The 24378-nt window shown below is 52.2% G+C and overlaps 10 protein-coding genes across 10 annotated transcripts; 5 read left to right on the forward strand and 5 right to left on the reverse strand.

Annotated features, from left to right (window-relative positions):
* Positions 1–512: 512 nt before the first annotated feature.
* CKM354_001092300 (uncharacterized protein) lies at positions 513–2005 on the forward strand (the record flags this gene model as incomplete). Its single annotated transcript, XM_044806395.1, has 2 exons — positions 513–854; positions 980–2005. The coding sequence occupies 2 exons, from the start codon at positions 513–515 to the stop codon at positions 2003–2005; spliced, it is 1368 nt and encodes a 455-aa protein (XP_044662330.1).
* Positions 2006–3389: 1384 nt separating this feature from the next.
* On the reverse strand, positions 3390–4463 carry CKM354_001092400 (uncharacterized protein; the record flags this gene model as incomplete). Its single annotated transcript, XM_044806396.1, has 2 exons — positions 3390–3596; positions 3648–4463. The coding sequence occupies 2 exons, from the start codon at positions 4461–4463 to the stop codon at positions 3390–3392; spliced, it is 1023 nt and encodes a 340-aa protein (XP_044662331.1).
* A 3804-nt stretch (positions 4464–8267) lies between these two features.
* On the reverse strand, positions 8268–9056 carry CKM354_001092500 (uncharacterized protein; the record flags this gene model as incomplete). The annotated part of the gene is made up of 1 exon (XM_044806397.1): positions 8268–9056. The coding sequence occupies one exon, from the start codon at positions 9054–9056 to the stop codon at positions 8268–8270; it is 789 nt and encodes a 262-aa protein (XP_044662332.1).
* Positions 9057–10135: 1079 nt separating this feature from the next.
* CKM354_001092600 (uncharacterized protein) lies at positions 10136–10561 on the forward strand (the record flags this gene model as incomplete). The annotated part of the gene is made up of 1 exon (XM_044806398.1): positions 10136–10561. The coding sequence occupies one exon, from the start codon at positions 10136–10138 to the stop codon at positions 10559–10561; it is 426 nt and encodes a 141-aa protein (XP_044662333.1).
* Positions 10562–11599: 1038 nt separating this feature from the next.
* On the reverse strand, positions 11600–13249 carry CKM354_001092700 (uncharacterized protein; the record flags this gene model as incomplete). The annotated part of the gene is made up of 2 exons (XM_044806399.1): positions 11600–12925; positions 12974–13249. 2 exons carry the CDS (start codon positions 13247–13249, stop codon positions 11600–11602), a joined length of 1602 nt encoding a protein of 533 aa, XP_044662334.1.
* Positions 13250–13652: 403 nt separating this feature from the next.
* Positions 13653–14450, forward strand: CKM354_001092800 (uncharacterized protein; the record flags this gene model as incomplete). Its single annotated transcript, XM_044806400.1, has 1 exon — positions 13653–14450. One exon carries the CDS (start codon positions 13653–13655, stop codon positions 14448–14450), a length of 798 nt encoding a protein of 265 aa, XP_044662335.1.
* Positions 14451–14543: 93 nt separating this feature from the next.
* Positions 14544–16076, reverse strand: CKM354_001092900 (uncharacterized protein; the record flags this gene model as incomplete). The annotated part of the gene is made up of 1 exon (XM_044806401.1): positions 14544–16076. One exon carries the CDS (start codon positions 16074–16076, stop codon positions 14544–14546), a length of 1533 nt encoding a protein of 510 aa, XP_044662336.1.
* A 238-nt stretch (positions 16077–16314) lies between these two features.
* CKM354_001093000 (uncharacterized protein) lies at positions 16315–18396 on the forward strand (the record flags this gene model as incomplete). The annotated part of the gene is made up of 1 exon (XM_044806402.1): positions 16315–18396. One exon carries the CDS (start codon positions 16315–16317, stop codon positions 18394–18396), a length of 2082 nt encoding a protein of 693 aa, XP_044662337.1.
* A 244-nt stretch (positions 18397–18640) lies between these two features.
* On the reverse strand, positions 18641–20338 carry CKM354_001093100 (uncharacterized protein; the record flags this gene model as incomplete). Its single annotated transcript, XM_044806403.1, has 1 exon — positions 18641–20338. One exon carries the CDS (start codon positions 20336–20338, stop codon positions 18641–18643), a length of 1698 nt encoding a protein of 565 aa, XP_044662338.1.
* A 2070-nt stretch (positions 20339–22408) lies between these two features.
* Positions 22409–24265, forward strand: CKM354_001093200 (uncharacterized protein; the record flags this gene model as incomplete). Its single annotated transcript, XM_044806404.1, has 1 exon — positions 22409–24265. The coding sequence occupies one exon, from the start codon at positions 22409–22411 to the stop codon at positions 24263–24265; it is 1857 nt and encodes a 618-aa protein (XP_044662339.1).
* Positions 24266–24378: the final 113 nt, after the last annotated feature.

The raw sequence follows: 24378 nt of genomic DNA on the forward strand, positions 1-24378 counted from the left end.
AGAGGGCAAGACGAGAGAAAGGATCTTTTTCGGAGGAGGAAACGCATTTTCGCTTAAGGCAAAAGAACCAAGATACCACTTTTGACGGCTGGAATATGGGATGGGACTGGGAGGAATTCAACAGTGAGGGTAGTACTCGCTATCGGCGTTGTCTTTTTCACGGGTATGAAAAACATGAAGGTAATTGACTAACGCCCAAAACACCAACAAATTACTGCAAGACAGTCACGTATGTAGCGACGCGGTGCGATCGAAATCAGTCCACATAGACGAGAATGAAAGTTACGGCGGTTAGTAAAAGCGAATGCTGTTTGGTGCGAAGTGCATGAGCGAATCGGGAGGTGCGCACTTGCCGTTGCACGTGTGAAGTGAAGGAGAAGGTGGCGTGGAGACGGCAGGAACAGACTACTGACTTCATCGCCGACCGCAACAACACATTGTGCGTCCCGACACCAGTTCGCGACGCGCTCGACGGTCCCACGCCAATACTCGATCACAACACGACGGCCGCAATGGCGCCCGACATCATCGACACCAAATACCATCTCGTCCGCGCCATCGAGGAAGCGACGACTGCTGGTTCTGGACTACACACTTTCGTGCAAAACACTTGCGCCCTTCTCTTGGGCTACTTCTCACTCCGGAGGGAGCGCGACTTCACGAACAAGATCGCCGACTATGTCCTGTTGACCAACTTTCCGGACTTGTCGAGTCGCTGGTGTATCGCCCCAGGGGGCCAGAGGACCTCACGTCTCCAGGATACTCAGGACTACTATCTGAGATTGGCGCTCTTGGTGACGGGGCTATTGCGTTGGCCTGGATGGTATCTGTTCGGGTTGCCGTTGTTCGAATGTGTAAGTACGCACAGAGAGTGGAGGTGGTGGAAGGGCAGTGACTTCTCTGGAAACTGACTTCTCTGAAAACAAGACCGAAAGAGAATTCGAGTAGAGAGTTGGCTGACTTGTACGTCTCCGAATAGGTCCGCTACACGATCATCTTGTACACTATTTGCCAACTCCTCATCATCGGCCTCCTGCTCATCATACACGGCTTGACATGCATTGGCCTTGATCTGGCCGCCTTAACTGAATGGAAACCCTCCGCTCCCACCGAGAGCAACTCCAGAAAGGAAAAGAAAGTCGTTCACTTCGACTCTCCAGCGATTCGCAAATCCAAGGAGACCGAGATGTCACGCAAACACCCCAGTTCCGTCAGCATGGGCAGATTCCTTCAGTCCCTTCCACCAGGCCCACTCGAGAGAGCGAACTTCTACTCACCTCGCAAGCGAAAACAGGTGGACTCCGAGATGGAGAAGAACCAGCAGCTCAGCTGGGACAACCTTTTCCAGTCGCTCCCAGAGGCCGCCCGCTCCAAAATCGGTCCCTTCTCGCCTCGCACGCGGGAACAGGAGGAGCCCAAGTATCACGAGTCCAAGGTGCAGCAGCTGCAGCGAAGCTTCCAGCAACCGGCCTCATCAGACCTGTTCATAATCCGCGAGCTGAACGTCAGGACCCAGCAAACCGAAACGATGATCTATCACTCCATTACCACGCACGAGAACTTGCGGGAGACGAGTTTTGAGGAATTGAGAATCGAGCACTACGCCCGTATCGAGGGATTATCGATCGCTTCTCTTCCTTCTCTGGACACCTACATAAAGGCAATACCACTGCCAATCACGGAATCTCAGACAGAGACAGTAGAAGAAGAAGACGAAGAGCCAACCCGTTCTACTCTCGCGAATACGCCACCGCCAATCGCCGAACCTCAGGTCGAAGCAGAAGACAGCTCGATTTCAGATCTACTCAAGTCCAGCATGAGACAAATCGCTCTGCCATCGTGGTTGTCGAGTCGGATGTCGCGCGATGCAAAGACGACGAGTGTTGCCACTTCGCCTGCTGTTACCGATTGGGAGAGTCCAGCAACGACGCTCGTCCCATCGAGCACGCCGCCAGGACTTCCGCCAATTAGTGCACAGCAGTTTTGGGGACGAAGCTTTACTTGATCGGAAGTGGCATACTGGAACAAGAGCGTTGAAGGCAAAGGATATCTGGCTTGTTGGCGAACATGGCAGTAGGGCGAGAATAGCATGTTGACGAGAGATGAATCGAGACAGAGGCAGAGACAGAGAAATTGACAAGTTGTGCTTTGTAGCGAACTCACAAATGAGACCGGAATTGTATGTCTCTGATATCTATCCAGTGCTACTTCTGTACCAGTTGAATGTTCCCTGTGATGAAATGCGTTCTGCTACGATTTCACCCCAGGTCCCTTGACTTGTTCCACTTTCTCTGTCGTGTCTCTGCTTTCATTCAACAACTCATCGCAAAGCGCGATCGCCGGCCCTAGGATGGAGTCGCGGCGGTTGGGTCCGCCATCCGCAACACATGAATTCCGCAATGGAGACTTGCAAGGCAAAGCGGGAGGTGTCGTCACAGAATTCGGAATGGGGGAACATCGGCTCGAAAACTCAGTCAGAGAAGGGACTGATTCGCTGCTCCTTTCAGCCATTGAGCTGCATCGGCTAGAGTAGAGAGATAGTGGAGCGACTGCCTGCGTGGAAGAATTTGTGGCCGGGTATGACACGCGCTCTTCCGGTGCTGAATTGGTGCGATTGGACCGTGGCCTGAAGCAACGTTGGCGTGACCGATGGAGATCTGGCGGGGAGCACGTTCCCGCTTCAGTCGAATTGCTTGTCCTGACAAGTCGTTGATGAAGGTGGTGCAGATCCATCAGCACCCGCAGTGTTTCATCAATCAGAGCTTCGACTGTCTCAGTATCTTTTACTGGACTTTTGTCTTTCGTCTTCGCTGGGAGAGATTTTCTCTTCAAGCATCTGCCGTACTTTGAAACTTCAGGCGTTGTTGCATTGGAGTGACTGTACAGTCGTTGGCGTAGAGATCGCCTTTCTGGATGCGTGCGGGTATTGTCCATGCTTGTCGTTCTATAGACCATCTTCTCCGAGCTTCACAGCCTTATCGTTGCAAATTGATCACTGAGTGGTGGTGTTGCCTTCCATTACTTGTAGTCCGGCCAGCAGAGCATCTATGTATAACTCTGCATGGTTTATCCGAACACACCTGGTCTCGCGAAAGTTAAGGCAGAGTCCTCGGCTCCAGAGTGGTCGGAGCAGGTGACAAGCATTTAGACTTCGACCGGTCGTCATGCGCGCTCTCGTAAGACGATGGCCCATTCTGGAGCAATTCGCGTGGAAAGTCTCTCTGTTGTGGAAGTTGTCACCAAAACTTGATGCCAATCCAGGCGAGCCTTGCAGCTGCTGTTGGCGACCACCTCGCTGCTCCTGTTGGTTTAGGCGGAGTGGAGTGGCCACGTAGCTGCTCGACGTGGGATGCGCGCATTCTAAACAATACGCGCAGATGCATGTGCAATTACGGCTCGTGTCTGTTGATCAATTCATATTCTGAATGCGCTCGTCGTGACCAGAAGGGAAGGCGCTGTCGTATCGTTTTCGTCTTCCATCGAGGGACATCGGTCGGCGCGAGATAGTGGCGGTGGTAGTACCACCAAACCAGAAAGATCACGCCGAAGCCAACAATGAAGCCAAAAATGGTCACAAGAACCCAGTTGCGGGCCATCTGGATGCTGTTAGCGAGACCACGCTCGATCTGGAGGGCGGTGTTACTTACCCAGAAGATCAACTGCACGTCATAACCATGCCAGCTATTGCCCAAGTGGTGCGTGAAAAAGCTCCAAGGCTGGTTTTGATATTCCTGCGGGAAAATGATTCGAACTCGTCCTCCATCAGGCCCATCTCCCACATTGAATCCCTCGTCGCTGTAGTGCCTCCAGATTATACTGACGAATAGTGGACCGGTGCTTGCCATGACCGAAATGTACGGCAAGATCCAGCTGCGGTCGTAGTTGGGCAATTCTTCGATAACGCGTTGGAAGAATGGATGCCCCGGAACAGCGCCCATGGCATCGTTGCTCACGCCAGTAGGAATTGTCTTCCGCACGAACGCGGGATACCTCAGCAAGGGCTCCAAAGACCTGTTGCAGCCATCGTCCAAATCAATGTAGATACCGCCAAAGTGCTCGAGCACAAAGTATCTGATGGCATCTGCACGCTGGATAGGGTACTGGTAACCTCGGAAGGTGTCCAAGAACTCTGGGTACTCTTTTGCGACGAATTCATCTGACATGGCATCCGTCCACAGCATGTACTTCCACTCCGGCTCTTTGTGCAGGTCGAGACAGCTCTGTTGTGCTTCCTGCCATACCACGGGAATACTGGTGTTGATGTATGTTTGATGTATGATTTTCGGAATCATAGGTTTCGTGTCGAGGTCATGCTCGGAGCCCATCGGCGGCAGCTCTGCCTTGGTAATTGCATCCTCGATCCCGTTGATCACCAGCAGCTCCAGGAGAGTCCATACGGAGTGCACGAGGAAGGCAATCAGGGCGAGATTGAGAATGAGGAAGATCAGGACCGGTCGGCGCATGGCCACGATGGCGCGCGCGGGCGTGGTGCAAGTGGTCGCGTGGCCAGGTTTGCAGGTGCGAGGTGGTGGTCTGCGGGAAGTCGTGTGTGTGGATTGCTTCTTCGAGCGTGTCGAGTGTCGATCGCGGGGATTTGATGCGGCGACGGAGCGAGGAAGGGTCTCAGGGGCGCCTGCTTTGCCTGTGATTGTCTTTCAGCCTCTGCGACGACAACTATGCGAGCATTGCAGAAGGAGCGGCGGGTGTGGAGAGAGGAGGCGGCAGGGTCGGAGGGAGTGGTGTATATTGTATTGTATTGCAGAGGCTCACGCACGGAGAGCATAAAAAGGGCATCGGCTCGTCGACTTGATCCTTGCGAACGGACGCGAGGCTGTGCTGTGCTTCAGTGCAGCTGTGCTCTCTGTGCTCCGACTCGCTTGCACATCTTCATCCTTCATTCCCGTGCATCGTCATTACTCCCGCATTGCATGACACGCCGCTTCTTTCCCTCCGTCTACCACACTGCTACGTGCAAAGCATCACCTTCAACCTTCGGACGGGCGAGTCTCTGTTACGGCCGTCCACACCCAGCACGCGGCAACGCCGGCAGCGCGGTATCTCGACATGCCGGGGGCGGCCAAGATGATACGCCAAGCCAGAAGCGCTGTCTGAGCATATCCTTCGTCACCCGATTCAAAACCGCCGCATCACACGCTGACACTGCAAGACGGTAGGGATGCAGTACACGCAGTGAACGCGTCGGCGGCGACCACTTCGTCCTGCAACACACGCAGATCCATCTAGGCTGCCATCGCTTGATCCGGAGCTCAAGCCGATGACCGCTGCACGTCAGACGCCGTAGCTATACGATCCGAAAACGAGGGAAACGAGTACGCTGTACTACCTCTCAGCGACATCTGCATACAGCATGTCTGGCACAGATACTTTCTACGTTCTCTGGTCACATATTCAATCATCAAAGCTTCAAGTCGAGCATCGTTCACTGCAATCTACTCTACGCTTTAGGTCTCCGCGTCCCAGCCCCAAGCCAAGACTACGATGACCCCCCTACCCCACATAGGGAGGCGGTACCTTTGGTAGCCTGCGATACCAGCACAGGTCTTCTACCTCAGGTACCTAACAAAAAGAAACCAGAAAGTCTATATGGGGCTCAACTTCCTTCCAAGCCACCGCTCTCCCGTATTACAGCCAAAACATGACACTCATCCGAAGACGGTCAAGCGTTGCCTAGACAGTGAGGAAGCTGTGGCTCATATCTTACACACCTTGCGATTGTAGCTCTGAGGCTACGCAGAAAACCGAACACGGAAGTGCAAAGAGATCGTCGTACTTATCTTACAAGAAAGCGACTGGTTGAGCTTATGTGAAGTCACCCTGACCCAGTCCATTTGTCGGGGCTGAGCTGCGCGCCTTCTTATCCTTCTCGTCGTTCCCCTCGTAGCCACTGTCGTAGTCGTCTCTGCGACGGACTACCCAGTTGCCGTCTACTCGGCGTCCTCGCACCTGGCGAGTCGATCCACCATCTGTGTGTCGGCTGAAGCCGTTGATTGAGGAGCAGTAGCTGCATGGAGAGTGCCCGCAGCGAGAGCATGAGCTCCCGCTGCTGCATGTTGTGTCGCATGAGCAGCAACTCCACATCTTTGCTGTGGGTGTTGTTTTGTGCGTTTGGTCGGTTGTTCGTGTGGGGTTCGTGTGTTTTGTGCTTTGCTTCTTAGTCTTCTGGTTGTTTGAAGTTCCGAAAGCTCGTTGCTGGAAAAGGGCTCCCAAAGAAGGTAAGCAACGAAGGTACTTGACCTTTTCGTGAATGCATACAGTGCTGCACTCGACAGAATGCTCTTGTGAACGCGTGCGGCAGTGGGCTTCGCCAGTGAGAGACAAAGGAATCCGTATATAATGGCCTTGTCAATGCGTACACGAGTGTCGGACGACAAAGAACAGTAGGCTGACCGGCTGCGATACTGCTTTCGAGGGGCATCAAGAAGGTTGTGGTAGCACTGACTGTCGACGAGACTGACATGCCATGTTCTCTGCTGTTGTACATGTTGTCGTTCTTGATATTGAGCATCAGACTTTATAGAGGATGATGCACACCCTGTGAAGAATGTTCTGCTCAGTGTGAACGTCCTTGTATGTTGACCATGAGGTAGCAAGTGCGGGATTCCGAATAGTATGATGCATTTCTATTAAGAATAATCTTCTTGTTCGCCCCTCCGTTGCCACGCCAGCTTCAATGCTTCGCAATTCTGCCTGGGAGTTCGAGGGAGGCGTCGTTTGCGGTGTGGAGTGTAGCATAGATCTGCTTGGCCGGTTCCATTGTAAGATGATGTCTCTTGAGTTCGGTTCGATGGGTCGAGGGAGTGGAATTCCTTGTTGGTGTTCATGTTGGAAGAGCTCGCTGCTGTTTGGGCGAGAACGTTTGTAGGAGATTTCGCGGATGGTCTGCTGTCCCGATTGAAAGGTCGATTCGTGGAGATATAATATTCTGCTTCGCGAGCAGCTCCCACAAATCTTCCCTTTCGTGACCTTAGCGCTCGTAGTCGAAACAGATCTAAACCTTCTTCGTAATGTATCAGAGTGTTCCATCTATTTCAGTAATGTCTTTCCTAGCCATGACCTTTGTGGCTGATATGTCAACACCATGTCTGTCACAGGGCAGAATTCGAACGCCATGTCTGAGGCACCTGCAGACTGATGCGTGAATATAAGTCCCATGCGAAGTCGCCTTGTGGTCTACAGCAGCAGCAGCAGCATCAACCTATTCCAGCTCCTCAAGACACAGCTTCGCACTATTGCTCAATCCAAATCCAGCCGGCCTGGACATACAAAAATCAACAGTCCAACCCGACTCAAATCAAATCTTCCACGATCAAATCCTTTTCAAGCACTACTACTCAACTCGTCATGCGTTCCTGCATCAACTTTTCCAGATCGCCAAACGACCCAGAAGACAGATGCAGATGGGTCCCAGCCGAAGAAGATGACAACATGCCTGAGACTGGGTACTCCGACCTACCTCCTCTCTCAATGCCGCCTCCGCTTGATCCAGGCGCTGGAAGGCGCCGAGTTTGTCCGCTCTGCAGGAATCCGTGGCGGTGCTGTCCGGTCTGCCGTCATTGGGGTTGATGCGGCCTTGAAGGGGTTGGCGGAAATGGAGGGATTGAAAGGGGGAGGGTTTGATGGGGCTGATGGAATCGAAAGGGTTCGGTTGAGGAGATTATGGGAGTTGAAGGATTCAAGTCCTGACTTGGTGGGCGGAGATGCTTTGTACGAGGTGTGAACTTGTTCAATACATGGGACAGGTGCCCATAGAGGATCTGGTAGAGAAGAATTCATGGTTTTCGCGTTGCTGTAATTACGTGAGGTGTTTACGTCGGAGCTGAAACGGAGTATGAAGTGGCGCATAAGAGCTTCCTTGTCTGCTCGCAAGCACCTGCGTTTGGGAGCGGTGTTGTACAGGTGATATAGACGTACGTAGATGTGGTAGCCAAAGCATTGAGGTGGTCTACGCGTAGAAGCGCACTCACCTTCATCTAGATGTTTTTGGCCTACCCGGTTGTACTGAGTGCCTGGAAACGGATAGACGAAGCCACAATGCTACACCCAATCAGTTCGAAGACTTCACAGAAAGTCAATTGCGAACTTTGCACATCTGAGCGATTCTGACCGAGCAACGCCGGGAGGAGTCAGCGCACGCATATCTAGCAGCGCTGACCTGGCCACGTCCAACTGCTCTGCAACAATATATCTCGATCTGCTTCTAGCCAGCAGAAGCTTGTCGCTAGAAAGGTAAGTAAGTTTCACTTTACTCAGTACGACAGCCTCGATTTCGAAGGCCTGCTGTTTCGTTTCCTCGGGCAATCCGCTGCCTTGTGTCCCTTCTCTCCACAGCCGTGGCAGGATAGATTCGCCATTGAAGGAGAGCCGCCGCCATTTGATATGCTCGTAGGCGTCCGATTCAGATTCAACTCTTTCTTCCTTCTCTGCTCCGCAAGCTTCTGCGATGCTTCCTTTTCTGCTTTTCTCTTTGCCTTACGCTCTGCTTTGGCGCGCTCGGTGGCCTCTTTGCGACCTTGCGCAATCAGCGCGTCTACTCCAGTATCATCGCCAGCCTCGCCTTCCTCTTTCTCGTCATCTTCATCTTCGTCAGATTCTGAATCGGAGTCCGAAGAGAGGTCTGGATTGTTTTGCTTTTCAATGACTTTGTTGAACTTGCCAAAGCTCTTCCTGCCTGGCATGGTTGGCCGCCGTGGCGCATCATCCTCGCTATCGGAACCGTCGTTGCCCCGGCTGGTGGAATCGAGAGTCGCGTATCCTGCTTGCACGATGCGCAATGGCGATTCGGCCGCAGGGATTTGAGGAGCTCGGAAACTGAGGTACCACTTCGAATCGTCATGCGAGGCTCCTGAAGAGCCTTCCGTCGGTGTCGCTGGGTTCGACGAGGTGGGGGAGGGCGCTGCTCTGCCGCTTGACAGTCGCTGTTTCTTTGAAGGCGGTTCGCTGGGAGTTGCTGGAGAAGGAGGTCCCGAGCGCTGCATGAATTTCATGCTCGCCAGTCGCGAAGACATGGTCTTGTTTGGTCTGCCATTCGTCGCCATTGTGCCTGCAGCGGTGTGTTGTTGCAAAGAAGGTTGTGAATGAACTGGAAGTGGTAAAAGAAGTCGCGACTACGGCTGACGGAAGTTGCATGTGCGACCAAATTTCAGCAGATGCCCTACCTTGGTCTTCAACCTTCTACAGTGCCTTCTCGTAATTACCTTCTTGTTTCGCGCCACGAGCCCGCCGCATTCGCGAAAGAACGATACTTCCGTATGCTCCACTGTATCACAGCAGAAGTCACTGAAGCATAGCAAGCAACCATCGGGAATAAGCGCGATTCGCACTCACAGCAGATTGCAGCTACTGTTCATCAAGCCCGCAGGCCCCACCCTGGCTTAGATTTCAACCAGACGAGGATCTCTCTTCGGCTCTTCAGAAGACTGTACTGCACGTGAAAATGCAATGACAATGTCCCGGTGGCTGGATGTTTGTCCGCCCTCTCGCGTGTCTCCGGAAGAAACAACACATGAACGCGTATAAAGAGCTAAAGCCCTTCCAGATTGCCAGGAGAACTTGCGCGTAGATTGCCATGCTCACGCACCCCGAGATAACCATGCACACCGACTACGTTTCCTAGCATGTCGTCTACGCAGCGCGCGTGTGCATAGGACACCATGCTGCACGCTAGGAGGTACAGACGGCCGGAAGTCCTTCACTATAGCGAAGCCAAGTAAGTACCTGACGCCAACTATAGACTTGTCTCGCGTGAAGTCAGGGACAGGGAGCGTTATACATTTAAGGGCATCAGACTACAGAGTGCTTTGAACATACGATTGTCACTGCAGGAATGTGTCAACTGCTAAACGATCCAAGCAGAGTTTCAGAACAGCAGCGTAAACCTTGCAATACTAATATTGGCGCTCGTAATTCTAGGCCCGCATATCTCCCGCGTCCAGGGGAAGGCCAATACATGGAACTCTGACTGGGGAGGCATCGACTGGTCTGGAAAGCTTGTAGTCAAGGAGACTTCCTATTTAAGTGCCTACTTAACGTTGTCCTGATGCTTTAAGCCCTTCAACGCCACCAAACAATTACAAACCAAAGGCCTCTCTCTTATCAGACCACAGACCAAGTCAAAATGCGCGCCTCAACACTCCTAGTCAGCGGCATCGCCACTCTGGCAAATGCATACCACAAACCTCAAGATACACCGACATGGGGCGCACTTCTGACCCCGAATGGCGATCTACCAGTCACGCGAGGCAAACCCTTTGACATCACCTGGAACCCAAAGTACTCTGATCCAAACTATGATGCCTCTCAACAGACCGTGAGCTTGGTTCTCTGCCGCGGAAACTCCAATACCTGTAATCCGGACGCAACAGCTATTGTGGAAGGCGTCAAGGCAACAGACAACAAGTGGACGTGGAATGTACCTTGCGATCTGCCTGCTGGAGAGAAGAACACGGATTCGGGCTATGGCATGTTGATTATTGTGGATCAGGATGGGCAGTTTCAGTATTCGACGCAGTTTTCGGTGTTGCAGGGTGATACTTGCCCGTAAGGTGGTTTTATGGGAGGTGTGGCAGAAAGATAATCTGGTTCACGCCAGGCTAGTAGGAGCGAAAGTGTTGGAGGTTCGGATTGTCTTTCTGGCGTGCCAGCGAGGTTCAGTAGATATGATTGCCATTGTATTTCAGCGGGCGTCACTTGTATATACCAGAACATTGATTCCACGCACGGCTCATAAACACGGCGAACGTTGACCGTAGGTCGTCAATACGTATGAACTATCTATCTTGACAGCCAGGAAGCTCTGTAGGGGTGACATCGTTGCTGCGATAGCTGCTCACATCCGACAGTGCAGCGATCCAAGAGTACCCAATCAGATTTGCATACTAAACAGGCCCACATACCATGAAACCTTGATCGAAAACAGTTTTGGGACTTGAGGTGAAGCTTGTGGGCAGAGTCGCGACGGTATTTCCCCGACAGCTCTCTGCTTGACCTCTTTCCTGCATTACTGTGCCAAGACCAAACCACATATTTTGAGAATTTTTCACAATCGACCAATAAGAGTTGTCACAAGGCGAATCCATGGCGCCGATGGTCTAGTGGTTAGGATTGCTGCCTTCCAAGCAGCAGGGGGGGGTTCGATTCCCTCTCGGCGCAACATTTTTGGCCAGGAGAAAGCATAGCTGCAATAATTAGGACGATTGGACTTGGTTTCGTTGAGATATGGTGAGGTGAAGTGAATCACTAGAGCGCTAAATTTTTTTCTTTTGGGTGCAAGATCTTGCTATTTTGAGTGCATGCGGTCGTTCTGTGGGATTGGTCCTATGAGCCCTGCAATTTCTGTTGCTGCTCCAGTGCTGTAGGAAACAAAGTCGTGAAGTGAAGGTGGGCGCTGTTCTTACGGAGAGGGTGTACGGAATCTGTCTGAACACTGAGCGCAGCAGTCCGTTCTTTGACTTGCGCCTCTTCTTTGTTCCTCAAGAGACGGGCACACTGTCTGGGTGATGACCTGCTTGGACTGCAATGCCGGTTTACAGGGCCTTCTTGCACTCTGGCAAGATGTAAATGTCCACGTTAATTACAGCTATCACCGCAAATCACTCAGGACCTTCTCAGCAAGTGCCAATATCTTCTCTTCTTGTAATCGCTGTCCAGTCAACTGCAGGCTGACTGGCAAGCCGTGCGATACCTCAGGATCGTACTCTTGCTGCGTCTGAGCATCAATCTCGTTATGTGCCTGAACATTAGCGTTTGCCACGTCTTTCGATTTGTCCACAGTGATGCCGGTAGGGAAAGACACCGCACTATAATCCAGAATATTGAAAACGCCAGTATACCCAACATGTCTGAATTGACCATTCTTTGGCGAAGCATATGGCGTCGTGGGACCGAGAATGGCATCCAATCCTCCAACGGCATTCCATCGATCCAGATAACGCTTTGCGAGTGCTGTTCTTTGTTTCTGAAGTTGCCAGAGGTCGTAAGTTCCGATTTCTTGTGCTTGCTTGTAGGGTTCCATTTCAGGTCTGACGGGCTCTCCGACTGGCTCAAGGACCTTCTCTACGGATTTACCGCCGTCAGCAACGAAGAATCTGCCCAAGAGCTCAACTGCTTCAGGATGGTCCTCAGCTGTCCAGTTAATGACTTCGTAACCTTTCGCTTTGAGCTTCTCGGAAACCTCCTTCAGCGCCCGTGTCACGGGCGGGGTCGGTCTGACTAGGCCATTGTCCCATAGCACTGCGATCTTGGGCTTCGCATTGATTTCAACCTGTCTCCAGGGAATTTCAATGCATTTCGGATCTTTTGCCCATGGCTGCGTCCCAACGACAGTCTCAGCATACAGGCGAAGATCCGCCAAACTTCTCGCCATCGGGCCATGCACACTGGCTACAGCTTCTTGTCCAGCTAGACCAGATCGTGCATCGAAATGAGGAAATCGTCCGAAAGATGGCTTGAGTGTGAAAGTGCCTGTACAAGCCGCTGGGATGCGAAGAGATCCTCCTATGTCTGTGCCTACGCCTAGTGCCGAGCCGTTCATTGCCAGGAGTGCAGATTCTCCACCGCTTGAACCACCTGATGTGGTCTTACGATTTCGAGGATTGACTGTGCGATCATAGCAGTTGTTGACAGTTTCGGCAATCATCATAGCAGTCGGTACATTGGTCTTCACATATGGAATGGCGCCAAGGGACTTCAGGGTAGTGACGATCGTGCTGTCTTGTTGCATTGGTTCTTCAGCCCAGCTGCAGAAACCCACAGACGAAGGGTAGCCTTTGATGTTGAAGTTATCCTTGATGGAGACTGGCAGTCCATGTAGCGGCCCTGTCACTTTTCCAGTCTTCTGAAATCCTGCATCCAGGTCCTTTGCGCGCTGCAAGGCATCGTTGAACATGATGACTGTAAGGCAATTCGTCTGGTCGTCTCAGCTAACGAAGAGATTTGTGGCATTCTCACAACATACCAATTGATGAGCAATAGCAGCCCGTTTACAAAACGCCCTAGTCACATCTTCTGCCTTCCATTCGCCCTGTGCGATCTTCGCAACGATATCGGTCGCCAGAGACTCCGTGATTGCCAATTCCTGCTGGTCCAGGATGCCACACGTGGCAGGTATGCCAGTAACGTCAGTAACATCATCACCAGGTAATTGGTCCTGAGGAATCTTCCATTCTGCTGGGATATCGTCTACGACTTTTTGTCGAGCTCGCTTAGCGATTGTCTCCCACTGAGATGACATTATGATGCTGTCGTGTTATTGCAAAGATTTGAGTGGAAATAAGTGTAGGTATACGAGAGCTGCGAAGTTATGACAGACGAGGAAGTTGAGTTAATCGCTACTTCACCTGCATGCTACGATCAGCCGCCTCATTTAGCTCTGAGTTGGCCGTGAGCGATGATGCTGTGGCCTACACGAGGAGGGGCGGCGGAGGGAGGCTCGAACCGGGAATCGGCGTTGGCCTATCGATCTTGGCAAGGCATGCCGATATCGTTGCTACGGCAGGCTGTAGTGGTCAATGGGACCATAATTGCACTTCACTTGGAGTCGCTCAAGGGTTCAGACAGTACCCATCACAAGCACCGGCAAAAAGGGAAATGGGACAGAAAGATAGCTGAAAGCAACTACAGCCCACAAAGGCAAGATGCCATCCCCAGACGATCAAGATCTCGCCACCAAAACCTCAACGCTCTCCATCAACCCATCTCTCCACAGTCTCCTGCTTCTCTCAGACTCTGCCCTCCCACTTGGTTCCTTCGCTTTCAGTTCCGGTCTGGAATCTTTCCTCGCGCACCACAACATCTCAGGGCCCAAATCCTCCACAACCATAAAGCTGTCAGCCTTCGACACATTTCTCGAGCAATCTCTCCACAACATTGCATCAACTTCACTCCCATACGTACTCACAGCCTACCATGATCCCCCGAAGCTGCAAGAACTGGACAATGACATGGACGCCAGTACGCCTTGCACTGTAGCTCGCCGGGCTTCTGTCTCGCAAGGTCGGGCTATACTGGGAATCTGGGAGAGAGCATTGTCACTTTCTTGTGATCCTAATAGTCTCGCAGCGAAGGAAGTGATGGGCTTTGCTGCCCAGATGAAAGACAACGCTCCAGATGTCTTTGGACTACAACTGCAAGCCCATTTTGCGCCTCTCTTTGGTGCAGTCGCTAATGCCTTGAATCTCGGCGCGCATGACACTGCATATCTCTTCTTGCTAAATCATGCAAAAGCTGTTTTGTCAGCTGCTGTTCGAGCAAGTGTCATGGGGCCTTATCAAAGCCAAGCAGTGCTTGCGAGTGTGAAGCTGCAGGACATCATTCGCGCTTGCATAGCATGCTATTCCAAGATGGAGCACGACGATGCAGTGGTCACTGTTCCGACGATGGATCTCTGGATGGGGAGACACGAATTGCTGTATTCGAGGATCTTCAATTCATGATGCGTTGCCATGTACGGCCTACAATAATGCTACCTGGGTATCTGGAAAAATGCCAATCAAAACGCGGATGCAGAAGAAGGAAACAGGAGCTCATCAACCGATCTTCACTGGAACGTGGCTCTTCGGTTTCGTCTTGCTGCCGAATCTCGCCGGACCAAGTCCAGACCGGATCTCGTCGAGCTGCTCCATGCCATTCTTTGGCGCACCTCTTCTGACTCTCTGGCCATACTTGCCGGCCTTGTTGTGCGAGCTGAGGAAGTCGTCCATCATGCCATCGAAGTCGGTCCGCACCAGTTTGGGCGCCTCTTCGTCGTTGGCACGCGAGTAGCTGGAGATCCCACTCACCCCACTCATGCCAGAGGCAGTGCTGTAGGCCTTACTCACTCGAGAAGCAGAGGACATACCAGTCATTCCGGTCATGCCCGATGCCATCGATTGCGTGTCAGCATTGTACGCATCCTCTTCATCCTCAGGAAACTCAGCCAGACTATAGTCGTTCTCCATCTTGTCGAAGCGCTCATCGAGCGTTCGTAGGGCATCTTTCCGGACGAGAGCTGACGAGGACATGGAATATGTGCTTGGGTTGGTCATGGCGCCTTTCCTCTTCTTGTGCCTGCCGCTAGCAAGGGAAGAGATCAAAGAGGCGTTGTTGAAGGAAGGTTCTGGTGCTTCAGCTTTCGTAGCCTTCTTAGTAGCTTTGTGCTCTTTCATGAAATCCCAACCGCCAGCTGCTGGGTCTGCTGTGGGCTGGGCCTGCGGATCTTCGGGAGGCAGAGCAATTTCCCCATCTCCCAACTCCACTCCATCAGGCAGCCGTAGTTCGCGGGGCATTTCTCGCGGACTGGCAGGCGCTTTTATCGTATCGTCACTCTCCCAGCCATCGCCGTCAAACGATTGCTCCACTGCTCCCTCCCACTCATCCCGTTCCACTTCGTACCCGTCTCTTGTGAGCTCGCCAAAGATGTCCTCATCGTCATCCACATACTCCTCATCTTCTAGTGCCTCCAGAACTTCCCGCAATCGTGGATCCATGTCAGGCTGGAAGCCTGCTATGTCGTCCGGCACATCTTGCTGATCTTGGTACGTTCGCTTCGTCACAAATTCGCTGGGAAGAATCTCCTCGGGGAACAGACTGCGTGCAATGCTGCTCGTTGTGCTACTCGCAACACTGCTCGCGTCGTCTAAGTGCAGACTGTCTGCCAGCATGTCTTCCAACTTCTGCTTGCCTTTCTTCTTGTCATCTGGCTGCTTCGCTTCAACCCATTGACTGCCCATTCCGCCCAGGTCTCGCATATGTTGCATATAGTCGTATTGGGTATCGTCGTAGAAGACTCCGTGCTGTGCTGCCTCTCCTTCGTTCTTCCTCACATTGTCGCCAAACTCGCTTTCCAACTCCCCTCGCTGCTTCGTCTTCTGCGATCTGTACGATTTGAACGAAGCGCCCGAGTACACGGAACCTGCAGCGGAGTATGCATAGTCGTCTTCTGTGGGCCGCCGCGACTGCCCTCGCTCCACGAGAACCATGGATGGAGCATTTTCGTCGTGGATGAGCGGGTCATTTTGGGCACGATGGACCAAGTCGAGTTTGATCGCATTCTGCTTGGAGAAGGGGCGCTGGCGAGGCATTTTGGTCGATTCCACGCGCAAGTCGTCTTGGTGAATGATCTTGGGAAGTTTTGCCCAAAAAATTGAGAAGTCAATCAAATGCTTGGCGTGCCGCCCATCAAAGTTGGCGCGTCAAAAAGCGCCCCCTCCATGCGTCACAGGGTCGCTTATCAAATCATGTGAAGAAGTTAACTGCGGTGCATCTTCTCTCTGCTCCTCTTCCCCTCCGCACAATCATACCAGATTCCCATTGCCCAACATGGTATTAGCAAAGAGCAAGAATGCCGTCGGGCTCGGCAACAGCCTTATGAACGACCGTTTCGGAAAAGGGAAGAACACCAACATGCACAAGGGCAGCGCGCGGCAAAAGAATGACGGCAGTATTGTGCGCAAGGACCAGAATGGAGTCGAATATGTCACAAACTCGCGGAAGGAGGCTGAATGGGTCAAGATGCGCTCGGTCACAGAGCAAGGCGCTCTCGACGAGTTCTTGAGCACGGCAGAATTGGCTGGCACAGACTTCACGGCGGAGAAGTTGAACAACGTCAAGATCATCCATACCGACCAGAAGAATCCATACTTGCTGAGTGCAGCGGAAGAGAGAGGTGTGCTGAGAAAGCAGAATGCAAAGCGGGCACGCTTGACAGTTCCACGACGACCAAAATGGGACAAAGACACGACCGCAATGGAATTGGATGCGCGCGAGAGGGAAAGCCTGCTGGAGTGGAGACGAGGACTGGCCGAGGTTCAGGAAGTCGATGATTTGCTCATGACACCATTCGAGCGGAATTTGGAAGTGTGGCGGCAGTTGTGGCGCGTTGTGGAACGATCAGACCTGGTCGTCCAGATTGTGGATGCGCGAAACCCGTTGCTGTATCGCTGCGAGGATCTCGAAAAATATGTGAAAGAGCTGGACGGTGGAAAGAAGAGAAACTTGTTGTTGATCAACAAAGCAGATATGATGACCCTTGAGCAGAGGAGATTATGGGCAGAGTATTTCCATGCCAAGGGAATTGCTTTCCGCTTCTTCTCGGCTGAACTGGCAAAGGAAATGAACGAGGCCAGAGCTGGATCAGAGGGAGAAGAGAGCTCGGATGCAGGAGAGCGGGACGATGACTCTTCAGATGAGCTAGATGAGGAAGACGTTGAAGAAGAGATTGACCCCGAGGGCGATGTCGACGAGCTGGCAAAGCAAGCACAGAAGATCAGGGTGCAAGATCAACAAGATGATGACGAAGAGTGGTCAGACGAGGAAAGTGTGGACGAACCGTATCTAATTCCTGAGCCGCCGCAACAGCAAATGTCCATTGAAGAACAGACCCGCATTTTGACCACAGACGATCTCGAGGCACTCTTTCTACAGCACTCACCAGCAACACCGAAAGACAAGGATGCTGTGACACGAAAGACGGCCATCGGTCTTGTAGGATACCCGAACGTGGGAAAATCGTCTTCAATCAACGCTCTTCTTGGCGCGAAGAAAGTTTCGGTTTCTGCCACGCCTGGAAAGACGAAGCACTTTCAGACTCTTCACTTATCCGACAAAGTGATATTGTGTGATTGTCCGGGTCTCGTGTTCCCCAACTTTGCCACAACGAAAGCAGAGCTCGTTCTCGCTGGTGTTCTGCCGATTGATCAACTCCGAGAGTACACCGGACCTGCTGGACTGTTGGCCCAGCGCATTCCTCAGCATTACCTGGAAGCGCTATATGGTATGAAGATCATAACTAGACCATTGGAAGAAGGAGGCACCGGACTTCAGACGGGCGAGGAAGTACTTCGATCTTTCGCGAGGGCTCGAGGGTTCTGGACACAGGGTCTTGGACAACCTGACGAAGCTCGCGCGGCACGGACAGTATTGAAGGACTACGTAAAGGGCAAGCTACTATTCTGCCACCCACCTCCAGAACCACAAATGGACCCTAAGCATTTCAATCGCGAGCTGTACGACCTCGCGCATTTGCCTCAAAAGCGCCGAGCACGACTGGCAGCACAGGACATCACATCCATCGCCGGCACCGAAGACGTATCTTTGATGGACGACGCCAGTGAGCTATCATCTATGCCCCACGTGATGGGCAAGAAGGGTGCTGGCCTCGACAAGGAGTTCTTCAAAGCTGGTCAAGGTAGCGGAAATGTCGTGAGGCCTTTCCACTACAAGTACTCACAGCAAGGTAAAGAGATGTCAGGGAGAAAATTGAAGGAAATGACGGCGCTGGAGAACAATATTGACCCAGCAGATCTCAGATTGAGCAAGAAGCATGGCAAGGCAAACAAGCGAGCACAGAAAAAGGTCAGAGCTCCTGGTGTAGCGGCGTATGATGAAGGACATGCTGGTTAGATCATGATATACGCTGTAATGAAAGGTAGGACGTCAATGCCTAAATGGAATAGGCGCAGCACTGAGGACAAATGCGGAAGTACGTTGTTGCAGACCAGTTTCATACTGCTTTCTCTAGCTATCTATAGCAACAACTCAGTGCGCCGTACAACAAAATTCCACCCCAGGTCATGTCAATGCTTCCGTTTCACAAGCCCCTATTCCAAACAATCTCCTAGTTGTACACAACCCCACGAACAAGAACCTAGCAGCACAATTTTCTCAATTCCGTCCTTAGAATCTTGCCAGTAATCGACTTGGGCAACGATTCAACGAACTTGACCTCCAGCGTTGAGACCTTGTAGCTAGCAAGCTGACCTCTCAAACGCAATTTGATCTCCTCCGATGTGACTTGCGGGTGCGCACGAACTACAAAAGCAACAGGATGCTCGTTCGTATCCATGCCGTGACCCACGACCCCCACGTCTGCGATATCTGGAGAAGACAGGAGAGCGTTCTCGAGTTCAGTCGGAGAGACTTGAAAGCCGTTCACTTTTATCAAGTCTTTGCAGCGATCCACAAGGTAGACTTTACCATCGACGATGTAGCCCACGTCGCCTGTCTTGAGCCAGCCGTCTTCGAATGCGTCGACGGTGGCCTGTGGGTTTCCAAGATACTTCGTCATGAGCATTGGTCCACGGACGAGAATTTCTCCTGTTTGTTGACCTTCGAAGCTTTTGAAGCCTTCGCGCTCTACGACGCGGATCTCGTAGCCTTTGATGGGACGGCCAATGGAGTTTGTGGTGTCATGCTCGTCATACTTGAATGTTGTGTACCAACCACCTTCCGTCATACCGTAGACTTGAGTGACTCGTGGTGGGTCATTGGGGTCGTTGTCGTAGATGGCATCGAGACGGCTTTTCAGTTCAGGGACGAGAGGTGCACCACCTGAGTAGATGTTTCGAAGGGACTGGATCTGGGAGTGTGATCTCGAGTCCTCGACGAGTTTCAGGATGAGTGGCGGAGGTGCGAAGGTTTCGGTGATGTCGTAGTCTTGGATCGCCTTTGGGAAGAGTTCTGAATGGAAGCGCTTCATGTAGTAAGTCGGCTGACCGAGGCGTAGACTGTTGATCACCATTTCGCCGGTACTGAATGCGTGGAATATTGGAGTGCAGAACAGTCGTCGAACTTGGTATGGCTTCGCTTCATGGTGGTCCTCCGTAGCAGCGGCTTCGAGAACGAGCGACTTGTGAGTCCGAGCGGCCATTTTTGGTAGGCCAGTAGTTCCAGATGTGCTGAAAAGGGATGCGATAGAATTTTGATCGATCGCATCGATCGCATCGTAGAATCTAGCGGCGGTGGTCGTTCGTTGTAGTTCGTGGAGCCATCGGTATCTATGCGGCACATCATCGTCTCGTGGGTTTGGACGTACTGCGCAGACTTCTTGCCCTTTTGCCGGTCGTGACTCAAGGAGATCGGAGAAGAGGATGATCTCGATGTCGGTGTCTTGAACCGCGTTGCGGACTTTTTCGAGTTGCTCCTCTCCTGCAATCACGTATTTGGTTTCCGATACCGTGAAATGATGCTTCAATTCTGGCGTTGAATACGCTGGGTTGACTCCCGTCCAACGACATTGCGATGTCCAGATCCCCATACATATGACAGGATATGTGATGTCGTTTGGAACCGCAAGACAGACGGTGGAGTTCCTCTCGAAGGCGCCTGTCAAACTTGCGGTCAATTGCAGGGCGCACTCTTTGGTGATGAATCGAGCAGGGTTCTCAGCGTCAATCAGTACTGGTTGACGGGAATTGTAGTCCCCAGAGAAGGCGAATTCCACAACATTGGCACTGCCGACAGTACAGGTCGGCATTTCTCCAGTGTTGTTGATGTTCATCGTCGGGAAGGGATTGGTTTTCTGAGAACCTCTGCTCCCTAAGTGAGCTGAATGTCTTCGCCCCATAATTGCTGCAGCAAGTTCCCCACCTGGGCAGAGATTGGCAAACAAGTACGACGAGCGTACGAGTGATACTCGGAGTGAAGGCGAGTCTTCGTATCCTGGGGCTTGTGATTGATATTTTCGTGTTTTGGAGAGACGGCGTTCAAGTTCGTGAATGATTTTGCAGTGAGATCTAGCGTCGTTCGATGTATGATTGTTGAAGTTGAAGTCTCGAGTTGCTAATATGTTGCAAGAGCACTGCAGAAAAGCCATAATCACTTCGTTTTCGAGAGTTAATCTTCGGTGTGGCACACAAGGCTATTGTGTGCCGAGAGCTCGAGTCCGTATGGTCAGACCGTTACTCGAGATTCGGACAAAGGGCGGCATAAAGTAGAAGTGATAGTGAATCTCCTTAGTTAACAAAGAATTCTAAGATGGATTCTAACGGATGGTCCAGGAAAGGTGATAATGAGTGGGCATCCACGAAGAACGATGCATACTGTCTAACAGAGTCGACACAATTGCGACTTATACCTCAGCGAAATGCCGACCTGCGAGCCCACCACATTAGTCCATAGCCGAGCCACATCCTCCAGGATTTAACGAGGCAACAAGTGCTGCAGCATGCGAATGGGATCGCGTACTGCGGCATCGGGGCTGAACGCTCGGAAGTATTTGGGAAACTGGCTTTTCCGTGATCGACGACAACAGCATACTTAGCGAAAGGCCGCACATACACAACCATGACGCCTGAGGATCCAGCCCAACGGCCCAATAGTCCAACACAATACTTGATGGCATGATCACGAGGCGACGGCAAAGATCGACTGACTGTCAATGAACTGGTGACCTGGTAAGCTGACATCTTCATGCCGAGCATGTGCGTTCTGTGGGCCAAAGACGCCCGGTGTGTCTTCTTCGTGGACATGAAGGCTGTCGATTGCAGCCAACACAGGTTGCCGTCTATTCGCTTGTAGTGACTTCATTGGACCAGCTGTCGCGCAGCCCACTGCACCACTTAAAATGTTGATGATCGCCGAGCCGATGGACGTCCCTTGCTTAGCTAAGGCCATAGCATCTTTTGGCCAAAGCCTTTTGACAATCGGCAGCGAAATTCAGGCATTGCGAAAAAGCTGATCCGAGAAGAGGCAGTCCTGATGCCGTCACAACTCCCGAAACGTTCCAACCTCGAGTATTCTGGCCCTAATTGTATCCAAAGCACCGACAAGAACCGGACGGTGCAAGCCACATACCGCATCAGGCGACAGGAACGTCAACTTAAGCTTGTGTGCTTGGTTGTGTAACACATACGAGCCATACTCCGCAGCCACCGGCTCCACTGAGGCGCCTGTTTCCATTGCTTCGGGATGCGTGAGCGTGCGCTGGAAGGCATTTGTCGCGACATCTGGCGTACAGTCTCGCTGGGCCGCCTCGAACGATAGCCTCACTAGTAGTGATCAACAATGCGCCCTTCAGTGAATGATGGAGTAGGCCATATTTAGACCAGCCCGCTAACGCTCAGCACAGCCGATACTAACGTCCTCGGGTATGCATACTTTCAGGCTGCGGCGTCTGTCAGTGTGCGTACTTCGAAGTTTTGTGCGTACTTTGAAGTTGCGGCTACAGAGGCGAGCTGATCAGCTGAAGTCATGAGCCACCGATCACGCTCGACTCGATCCTATTTCGGGAAAATCCAATCGTCCTGCATCGCCATTCAGACCATGCGGACAGAATGGGGCACAAAGTTGTTATTTGTGTGGGGTGCAGGAGTACGCGTTTGTCCCCGAGAAGAAAGTCTTTGACCTTCGGGCTACTTTGTTCCTCCGGCATTTCCCCAGTCTCTTTTCTTTCTTATACTGCCACGAAACTCGGCTCCTGTCGAGATGGAATCGTCAATCTCGCTCGCGCTCAAGTCTGCCACACCTGAACGAGACTCAATCTTCACAGAATCTTGCTCGACAGCTTCCTTTCTCTTGCTCCATTCACCAACGTTCGTCGAGTCATCAGACGAGAAAGAAATTTTCGTCAGCCCTTCGACTGACGCAGTGGGGAATAGGTCCCTGAAGCACAAGAGGTGCTAGGGAGAAACGCAAAATGTTCAGACCAACGACTGCCCACGAAAACATGGTGGAAATGCAAGACAGACCATGGCTGTCCTCTCGACGGCATTCAACATATGCTTACGCGCCTGGAGCGCCGCAGCCTCAAGGTTTTGAACCAACGCCAGCACAACTTGAAGCCGGCCTTCAAGTACAGGAACCATGTCCAGCTACAGTGGCGCCCAGCAGACAGCCTCACAGACAGAGATCGAGGTCCTCTCGACCACAGGGGGCAGACCGCGGGCATTCCGGCTTCTCGATAGCATCTTCTGATGTCTCGATCACGGAAGTCCCTCCATCAGACGAGATTCTCGCCAAAGGTGAGAGCCACGGTCTAGGAACGTATCGCTACATCATCGCCGGCGTGACTCGAGGCCAGGAACATTCTGGCGGCGCCGAAGGTCAACCAGCAGACTCAATTGGTGTGAAATTTGGACTCGAGCGTCTGGACTGCGCAGACGACCAGATCGCTGCGAAAGAGCAGCTTCAACAACTCGCGGATGAATATCCAATGCCCGAGCCCCGACATGGCGAGACACACAACCAGATCCGCTATCGTCACTTTGCCGTCTATCAAAGGCTCTTCGCGATCGTCATCGCAATCAACATGATCCTTATCATTGCTTTCGCAGTGGTGACTGGAGTCAAGGGCCAGCAGAAAATCTTCACCTACGCCGATGCATTGACAGCAGTATCTGCCAATATCCTGGGAGCTCAACTGATGAGGCAAGAGCATTGCATCAACATGCTGTTCCGAAGCGTGCTCAGTCTTCCCCATTCCTGGTCGGTCAAGGTCCGAAGACACGCAGCCAAGATCTACTGCCATGGAGGCGTGCATTCTGCTTGCGGTGTATCCTCGATGGGATGGTACATCTTCTTCGCCGTCCTGGTGCAAAACTGGCCAGCAAGCAACGCAGCGTACAAGTACACTGTTCTGGCCACCTCTGTCATCATTCTTCTGATGTTCGGCGTTCTCACGATCGGCTCGATTCCGTGGTTCAGAGCACGCTTCCACAATCAGTGGGAGCTGATGCATCGATATTCGGGATGGACAACAGTCGCAATCGTCTGGGTCCAACTGTTCTGCATCAGTGCATCGAATGCCGCCACGGAGTCCCAGACCCTTGGGATACTTCTCGTCAAGACTCCATCATTCTGGATGCTGGTCGCCACGACACTCCTGCTCATCTACCCGTGGCTGTTCCTTCGCAAGGTTACCTTTGTAGCGGAAAAGCTCTCCACGCACGCCACTCAGCTCCACTTCGACACCAAAAAAGTCCTTCCGACCTGCGCAGGTATCGCCCTGTCCGGTGCGCCCTTTGTCGAGAACCACAAATTCGCCACGATCCCAGAGCCAGACAAACAACCCGGTTTCTCCGTCCTCGTGGCCAACAACGGCGACTGGACCAAGAAGCTCGTCGACAACCCTCCCCAATACCTCTGGACTCGCGGCGTGCCAGCCCTCGGCGTAGCCCGCATCGCCAAAGTCTTCCGTCGAGTCGTTCTCGTCGCAACAGGCAGCGGAATTGGCCCCTGTCTTTCCCTCATCAACGTCCATCCCGAATGGGCAATGCGAATCGTATGGTCTGCTCGTCTTCCCCTCGAGAGCTACGGAAAATCCAATATTCAGAACATTCTCCGAGCTGACAAAGGCGCCATTATCATCGATACAAAGAAGACCAGTTACAAAGAGGAAGACATGCCAAGTTTGGTCAAGGTGACCTATGCGGCCTACCAGGACTTCGACGCTGAGGCCGTGATTGTAATCAGCAATCCGGCTGTTACGCACGAGATTGTTTACAATTTGGAAAAGAGAAAGATTCCGGCTTACGGGGCGATTTGGGATTCTTGAAGCCCTGTCTTATTTGCTTGTTCGTTTGGGAGATGAGAGTGTTCGTGCATCGCAATGTAGCCAAAAGTAATTGTTTGAACTTCTTCATGTTTTCAGTGTCTTCAGTTTCTCAC

Source organism: Cercospora kikuchii, assembly GCF_019650295.1.
Source record: "Cercospora kikuchii DNA, contig_00007, whole genome shotgun sequence".
NCBI classification, from domain to species: domain Eukaryota; kingdom Fungi; phylum Ascomycota; class Dothideomycetes; order Mycosphaerellales; family Mycosphaerellaceae; genus Cercospora; species Cercospora kikuchii.